The sequence below is a fragment of the Saimiri boliviensis genome, chromosome 4, assembly GCF_048565385.1.
Source record: "Saimiri boliviensis isolate mSaiBol1 chromosome 4, mSaiBol1.pri, whole genome shotgun sequence".
Taxonomy (NCBI): domain Eukaryota; kingdom Metazoa; phylum Chordata; class Mammalia; order Primates; family Cebidae; genus Saimiri; species Saimiri boliviensis.
In genome coordinates, this window is record NC_133452.1 from 34470084 (window position 1) to 34479338 (window position 9255).

General features: G+C 37.2%; 1 protein-coding gene across 2 annotated transcripts in view; it reads left to right on the forward strand.

Annotated features, from left to right (window-relative positions):
• AHI1 (Abelson helper integration site 1) overlaps positions 1–9036 on the forward strand; it is a 226017-nt gene extending 216981 nt beyond the window's left edge. For both annotated transcript variants that reach the window (XM_074397418.1, XM_074397419.1), the window contains one exon: positions 1780–9036. In XM_074397418.1, the coding sequence (XP_074253519.1) occupies positions 1780–1782 (3 nt within the window). In that variant the 3' untranslated portion in view covers positions 1783–9036. The remainder of the gene's footprint in view (positions 1–1779) is intronic.
• The last annotated feature ends 219 nt before the right edge of the window (positions 9037–9255 follow it).

Below are 9255 nucleotides of genomic sequence, written 5' to 3' on the forward strand. Positions count from 1 at the left end.
TCTGTCTCTTTTCTCCCTTTTATGCGCCATCTTTGTCATTCTCTATCCGGTGTGTTTGTTCCTCTTCTAAGTCTGAATCATTTCCCTCCAAGATGTTATCGTTGCTGCCTACTTTAGAGTTTTCTAGTTGAATTTCTATTTGGGTTCCTCTCCCAGAGGTCCTCCTGGCTTCTTTGTTTACTTCTCACAGTGCAGTCTCCACCTGATTGATTTCACTTGTCCTACATCTTCTGCACGTGCAGGATCCATCTCACTAATTTCCAGCTGTTCTCTCCCCTTCTCCCTCTTCCCTTTTCTGTTTTTCTTCTTCTTTTTTACCCTCCCACTACCATGAACTCTTCCTCTCACTTTGTTTTGCCTTATTCTTCCTCTAAGAGCCTTTTACCCTCCTCACTGCCTTTTGCAGAAGTTTATATGGTCTCTGTGTGACTTTAGCCCAGCCTTCATTGAAACTACTTTCTTTTCCATTTTTATCAGATCCTAATTTGGCAAAAGTTTTACATACTTTTTCTGTATATGTACTGAGACACCTTTTTGCCCCTAGTGATAGTATACCTTGGCATGCTGTATCTGTACCATTTCTACTCAGCTTCACTTACTTTCATGAGCTTCACTGGAGCATATTTTTGGGCTTCTATATATGATAAACATTACCTGGAGTCACTCTATTTAACAAATTTAAAATCAAGAAACATCAACTGACAAAGAATTTTTTACCCCTATGTGTAAATGTTTTTTGTATGAAGATGGTGCCACCATTTATTTAAGATTGGGCCTGTCCCTTACAGCACAAGTGTTCCCTAACCTTCCTGTGCCCCCAGGGAAAGCCCTTTGGGAATGATTAGCTGCTGCCCTTTCTTACCACCATGTGCCAGCTGTCACTTTTCTCAGGAGTAGTCGATGGAATTGATTGCTACCTTAACCAGATTTGCCATCGTTCTGAAACTGAAGTGTGTTTTCTAAGGACAACCAGGTGTTAAGCCTTTGTCTTTAGAGGAAAGATAGTAACCTTTCTGTGTGAGTCCAGAACTCATCAATGCCATATGAATGATTGCATTAAAAAATGTTAGGTTCAACCCCACTAGTTTATCACACACTAGTTGTAGTGCAAATACTACACATGCTCTCTAAGGAAGCAACTTCTTGATTCATCTGCATATTGATTCTTGATTTTTCTGAATGGTATATTTGTTTTACATCAAAGCCACATCTAGATGCTTAATTGTCACTATCTTGATCAATCAAAAATGAGACAACCCAATTTTTAATTGATTTGAAAAATGTAATAACCTAATTTTATAAAGGTAGGCACAGCCATAGACTAAATGAAAGAATGCTATTTAATAAAATTATCTATACCCTATTGAATCACTAACCCTGAATATCATCCATGAGAATTTTTTCCCCCACTGAATGAAGAATTTTATGTACTCTGATTGCCTGCTCTTAATTTCTGGAAGTTACTCCTGATTTGCAGTTTCTAGTGTCTGTATTTGGGAATTATAGTTCTTTTTTGCTTATATTAACCTGTCAGTGCAGGAGCAGGGCTTAAACAATTGCTAATGATACAAAGAGATGCTAACAATATGTTTGAGAGGTAAACTAGAAAGTAGGTAATTAGTATTTGGGTCTTATTTGGTTGTGTGTGTTTGTATGTGTTTACGTTTTACACAGTGTCTTTTACTACCTACGCTGTTGCCTGAGCACACTGAGATTTGGCGGTAATCAGAAGACATTATTCAAGTTTATTTAGTACATTTTGTGTATTTTTCTCTCTAGTAAAGAATTGAAGAAAAGCGAAGAGATACCCAAATGCACAGAGGTGAAATGACAAACCAAATGGAATTTCTCTTCAGAGTTCAGAATTTTCAGACACTAAGGAGAAAGAAAGGATCCGCTACTTATTCTTGTGAATGACTCTAGAAAAATCAGAGTTAACTTGTGGGTGGAAAAATCAATGTGGCCTTTGATTGTTATATACCATTGTGATTATTAGTTGGTCAAAGTATTGGTACTTGTATTATTAGTAGTTGCATCATAATTACATTACCAGTGTTGGAAAACTAATGAAGAAAACACTATAATTGCTACTCAGCAAATGTGAATAAAAGGTGTTTTCATTGTTAGGATGTCTGTTAAGTAAGCATTTAATATTATTATATCAGTAATGTGGTTATATTTGTGATGTTATGGCCAGAATATGAAGTATCTGCTTTTGAAATTTACTGTATTTAAAAAATAAGCAGCTGGCTGGGTGCGATGCCTCACGCCTGTAATGCCAGCACTTTGGGAGGCCAGGGTGGGCAGATCACCTGAGCTCAGGAGTTCAAGACCAGCCTGACCAACACAGCAAAACCCCATCTCTACTAAAAATATAAAAATTACTCGGGCCTTGTGGCAGGTGCCTGTAATCCCAGCTACTTGGGAGGCTGAGGCAGGAGAATTGCTTGCACCTGAGAGGCAGAGGTTGCAGTGAGCCAAGATTATGCCATTGCACTCCAGCCTGGATGACAGAGCAAGACTCTGTCTCCAAAAAAAAGATGAGGAGCTTTAGAATGTGGTGTATTCAAAATGGTCACAGTAACAAAAGCATTAAAAGAAAATAATTTACTTACAAATTAAAATTTTGTGTTTCTTAAGAACAAATCATATAGGTAACTTCATATACCTAAACTAAAAGTAACTTTTGGCTGCACTGGCAGCAGTGTTCCAAATGTCTCTTACTTTTTTTTTAAAAAAGGCATTTCATATTTAAGCATATACCTTTATTGTAGACTTACATTGTTTAATATTTATTTTAGTCTTAATATTTTTACATTATTGTAATGCATTATTATGTATTTCTAAGTTCCAGAATAATAGTGTCATTATTATAGACTATATGTTTTGAAGTTTGATATAATAGCAGTATTCATTTTTTGTTCTTTTCTTGACTTTTCTCCTTTCTCAACTGTGTGATAAGGTCTGCTGATAAAATATTTAACCCCAAGAAAGTGAAAACTAATATAAAATTAGAAAGACTTATTTTCCAAATTAGACAATCAATCCCATTAAAATAAGAAGTGAGAAAAACAATGTTGGTCATTGAGGTATAAATCTTGCCCAGATGTATACCCAGTGTGAAATATCTTCTAGTAAAAATATATTTGGCTCTTATCCCTGCACATGTTGAAGAGGCATAAAAATTGGTAAACATGTCTCTGCTGTGTAAAACTTAAAAAAAAAAAAAAAAGACATTTCTGAAAGTGTTGAGTGGCATTGATAACTGCTGCAGACTGCAGCCGTGAACCCAGAAGCCTGTTCTGATGGCACTGAGTTTTCATTGTTCTGGATGCATAAGTCTGTGCATCAGGTACAGCTGGGCCCAGCCAGCTTGAGTCACTCTTGTACGAGCTTCTTTTTAATCTGTCTTGTGAATGCACTTGATAATTTAAAAACAAAAATATTTGTTTCTCTGCCATTTCATCTCATAATTTCGAGATGTGTGTTGATTTTCTGATTCAATCACAAATAACTTCAACAGGTTTAGAAATAATTTAAATTGAATGAAAACTATGTCAGGAGCTAAGCATTTGCTAAGATCTTGATGTTTATATGAAAAATAAAGGGTTATTTTTATATTGCAGCTACTAAAGATAAAAATAGCAGTTGCAGCAAACACAGGAAAATTTGACTCTACTGAAAACCCAGTCCTTTTCTCCTTTGTCTTGCTGACAAAATAAGACTAGGGTTATGTTCGTGACTAGATTAATCAAATGTCTTTTCCACACAATCTGAGATGAGATGAAGTTGGGGGAGATCATGACTATGCCCTCCAAGCAGTAGATCCAGAATATAATCAAGCAGAAAATCAGATGCCAGGATCCATTTCATGATGTTTGGCATTAAACATTTCCTTATAACAAATTGGGATTGTCTTTGTTCTGAAAGTATTGAATTTTATCCCATGTCATCTCTTTTCTCCAAATAAGTAACAATTTGACACTATTTTCTTCTATATCTAAATAATATTTTTAAAGCATTCTTAGAAATGTACTTCCCAATTATTGATGCAATCTTATCTTGAAGATTTAAGGTTTCTTCAGTTTTGAAAAGATACTATGTATAGGATTTGGAAAACTAAAATAAAAATCAAGTTTTTAAAAGCTTTAGGCCAGGCATGGCGGCTCACGCCTATTTTCCCAGCACTTTGGGAGACCAAGACAGGTAGATCACCTCAGATCGTGAGTTCAAGACCAGCATGACCAACATAGAGAAACCCATCTTTACTAAAAATACAACATTAGCCAAGAGTGGTGGTGCATGCCTCTAATTCCAGCTACTCAGGAGGCTGAGGCAGAAAAATCACTTGAACCCGGGAGGCAGAGGTTTTGGTGAGCCAAGATCTTACCATTTCACTCCAGCCTGGACAACAAGAGCGAAACTCTGTCTCAAAAACAAAATATTTAATATATGAAATATTTTACACAATAAATGCAAGTGTATGTTTAAAATGCATTGTTTTAAATGAAATCAGTGCTTTTAAATGGCTAACACTTGGTACTTCTGAAGTCTTGTGCAGAGTTTCTGTCACATAAAAATGAATACTTGACCTTAATATTATGCTTAAATTATAGAAGAGTTTAATTAAAGAAAGATATCTTTAGGAAGCTCTCAGCAGGACTATATTTGAGAAATAACTTACCATTTTATAGCTTCATGTGACATGTTGTCACTTCAGTCATATATTTAACCACAAATATTTTTAAGAGTTAGGAAGTTCTAGAAACTGTAACAAAAGTTTATGACCTTACACTTTAGATGTATTCAAATATTTCCATCTGATGCCCATATCTGTTTAGTGAGTTATGGGAACACTTTTAAGCAATCCAAATGTTTTAAGCTATATATTTGTCTGTCTCTATTTAATTGACTGTACAGAAAATATTTGACAAATCTTCACTTTATCATGTACATGACCTCATTTACTCTTCACATCAAATCCATGAGACAGATAAAATCTTTCCTGTTCTACAACTAAGGAAACCAAGTTTTGAAGGTTAAGTAACTTCTCCTTCAGTCACCGCTAGCTGCAAATGGAGATGTCAGGCTCCACTGGGTGACCTGTAAAGTCCTGGATCTCAGTTGCTATGGAGGGGAAGCCAGGAAATGCTGATACTTGGATATGACAGCCCTCCCAAGAGTAACTAAGGAAGCAGTTGGCATGTACCTATGACTACGCTCGGTCTAGAAACAGCTCAAATGTTTGTCATTCAACAGTAACCTAAATAAAATAAAGTATATCTGAGTGAATTTTTTTTAAAAAACTGATCATTTGTTTATCCCATAATTATTTTAGTAAATCTTTACTCCATACTATAATTATGTTTCCTTAAGAAACAGATTCTATAGAATCAAACTAATTACATGTACAGTAACATTTTATTCAAGAAACCAAAAAGGCGCCATTCCAGTCATATATGAGATAATAAAAACATCAAGAAGCATGTCAATCAAAAAGCTGTGTTGACTGGAGAACTCAATCTATGGATGGACACAATTATCTGCAGGAGAATTGAATGTCAGCATCACTTAGGGTTGACAATGGACTAACTAGGCAAAAGCAGACAGCTACTCTCTGCGGAGACCCAGGAAGCAAACTTGGTAATGAGGCACTTCATTCATCATATCCTTCTGCTCTAATTATTAAGGTGAATAGGAAATACTTTAAGCTAAGGCGGGAACTGGATAACAAAAACATTTGTTTTGTAAACACAAAGAATGCTGTTTTTCTAATGATCCCCTTCAAATCTACATCAAGCATATGTTGTGAGCACTCTGTTTTCTAAAGTTGCTCTTCTAACACCTCAAATTCACTGATTATAGATAGGTTATTTTCATCTCAAAAAGGTAGGGAGGGTAGTGCTGCTAAGAATCAACAATGTTAGTTTCTCCTCAATCAAAAAATAAAGGCATATGTGTGTGTGTGTATTTATATAGATATATATATAGAGAGAGAGATACACACAAACACCACATACAATTTCTGTTCCACCTCTTATCACTTAGGTCAAAATGGTCCAACTATATACTTCAGTGTTATTTCTAAAAGTACTAAACAATATGATTTTTACTCATTGTAGTTCATTTCTTCATAAAAATCATTTGGGCCCTATGAAAAAATATAACAGAAGAAAATTTAAGAATGGTTTCCTTATATTTATATAGGTAAACTCAAATATTTCCAATCAAAGGATGATTTCTTAACATTGCTTGGGGTGGAGATGTTAGTGAAGATAAGAAAAAAAAATAGAGTCTGAAAGGGGGAAAAAGCAAGAAGTTAAGGAACATAACTTTCTGCTACAGCAAAAATAAGCAACTGAAGCTTGCGCAAAGTGGTCACGAGACTAAAGGAAGGTTTGCTGGAGAAAAGTTTGGTAGCTTCAGTTTTGTTTTTCGATGTTTTCAGCTAAGAATCAGTAGTTAAGTTTTTTTTTTTCCTAAAATTTGTTCACAGGGCCATTCTGTATAAATACTCCACATAATTTTTCCTGAGCTATGATTCTTTAATAAAAGTTAAACACAGTAATGTGTTTAACCATCCCTGCCTATTAGACAAAAGTTAATGTTCAGAAGTATCTGCTGATGCTACTTTTAGCAACTAAATATTTCCACGGTGGTAAAGAAATATCAGTAAAATCTATGGACTTTAAGCACATCAAATTCTTATACTTATCATGTGTGCAGGCAGAGTACATAATAAACTAGTCTATAGCAGCTGTAAATTTCTGAGGATTTATCTAACCACAAATACATTGAAATGGGGAAATGAGTCTATATTAAACTATGCAAGATGCTGCTGGAGCTTTGCCATTTCTGCAACATCCTGTAATTAATTTATCATGACAGGTCTGGCAAACTGAAACATCCAATACACTTGTGACAGACTGTAAACTCCAGTTGTTAAGAGATCCTGTAGTCACATTAAGTGAAGGTAGTTTTGTTTTTTTTTTTTTTTTTTGCCTTCAAACATGAAGGCAAACATGGGGCTATTATATTTAGAGTGCCCTGTAGCCAAGGACAGACTTGTAATTTTTTAATTTCAAAATAACAAATATAGAATATGGGAAAATACTCCAGGCTGAAATCATGAGTTCAGCCTCTCCTCTGCCATATGTGGTCTTTTCCTGAAGAGGAAGAGTCCTGGAAAGGGGAACGAGACAGTTTGGTCAACCCTTCCCATGTAGGGGTCCCTCAGGCTAGATAGGATGTATTCTCTCTTGGAAGATTTGAAGATCAGTTATCTCTTGGTTGTCTCTTGAACATATTCTTTTCCAGTAAGCCAAGCTCACAAGTCCGGCTTCTGTGTGCCATCCTCTTCCGGAAGCTGCAGTCTTGCCATTTGCAAATTAAAGTACAAATAAATACACAATCATTTCTGCTACAACCCCATCCAATCCAGAGAAAGTAGAAAATGTAAATCTTGCAGGGATTTTGATCAAAATAGATCCTATTGAACAGTATGTTCTCTGTCAGTTCATGTGAGTGTGAAAGAGCCTTTCTTGACTTGATGTGTGTAATTTGATGCAGATCATATAGTGACTGACACTAAGGATGGATCTGTGTAGTAAACAAGGCTTCTTACTCCAAGAGTGAAGATAACCTCCCAAGAAAAGTGAAACCTCTATTGTATGATGGTCTACAACCTTGCCCGTTTCCTAGGGAAGATCAGAGTTTCTCATTCTGCCAACAAGTGGACTCGAGGGGTTGGGAACTTAAATCTGGACATTTCGGTGAGAGAGAAAAGATGTTAGAGGAAAGGTCCCGGTGATGGAGGAGACCCGCTTAGTGGGAAAGAGGTGAGAAGCTGGGCAAGGGGCCTTGAGTGGTCCTAGCCTACTTACGGCAGGTCAACTGTAAACACTTGACTAGCTGTAAGTTCTTTGTATTTTCTTTCTACCCTTACTATTGGAAATGGATACTGTCTCAGAAGACCCAAGAGGTTTGTTGCTTGGGATTCATTTAAAAGAAAAGCACCCAGCAGATCACCAGACTGAGCAGCTCAAGGGAAATGTGATGAGAGACCATGGAGGAGAAGCTTGTGTGCCCTCCCGCTCCCTCCACCAGGTCCCCCTCCAGAGCCCCTTCCATGTCAAGAGTTGGGAAATCAGGTGGAGGTTGTGCCCAAAAGCATGAGAACAAATACCTTTTTTTTTTTTTTTGTCACCAAGCTGGAGTGCAATGGCACGATCTCGGCTCACCGCAACCTCCGCCTCCTGGGTTCAAGCGATTCTATTGCCTCAGCCTCCTGAGTAGCTGGGACTACAGGGGCATGCCACCATGCCCAGCTAATTTTTGTGTTTTTAGTAGAGACGGAGTTTCACCATGTTGCCCAGGATAGTCTCAATCTCTTGACCTCATGATCCACCTGCCTCGGCCTCCCAAAGTGCTGAAAATACAGGCATGAGCCACCACCCCTGGCCAAAGACCTTTGTTTCACGCAATTAAGTAACTTGTCCAGGACCACAGACACCTGTGGCAGCACCCTGCCCCCTTCTGCCGACTTCTGTTTACCTGTCAACATTCACACCTAAAGCTAAATCCTAATTCTGAAAAGTCCTGTATTTTCTCAACCTCCTACACAACCAAACGTGAATAGCCCTCATAGAACAGGGTCTACATTCTGATAAATCCCCTTTTAAAACCAGGTTATTACAAAGGATGAGTTTGAATGAATGAGGGTAAAAGTAGGTGAATATGTAAACAAGGTGTCATCAGAGAGTCAGGAGAAATGACATTTCTATGCACACATGGCAGGGGGAGATTCGCTTTTTTATTTTTATTTTACTTTAAGTTTGAGGATACATGTGCAGAACATGGAGGTTTGTTACATAGATACATGTGTGCCATGGTGGTTTGCTGCACCTACCAACCTGTCATCTAGGTTTTAAGCCCTGAATGCATTAGCTATTTGTCCTGATACTCTCCCTCCTCTTGCCTCCCGCCCCACTATTTTTTGACTCTCTCTCTCTCTCTCTCTCTCTCTCTCTCTCTCTCTATATATATATATATATATATATATATTTTTTTTTTTTTTTTTTTTTTTTTTTTTTTTTTTGAGACAGAGTCTCACTCTGTCGCCCAGGCTGAAGTGCAGTGGCATGATCTCGGCACTGCAACCTCCACCTCCCAGGTTCAAGCAATTCTCTTGCTTCAGCATCCCAAGTAGCTGGGATTATAGGCACGTGCCACCACACCTGGCTAATTTTTGTATTT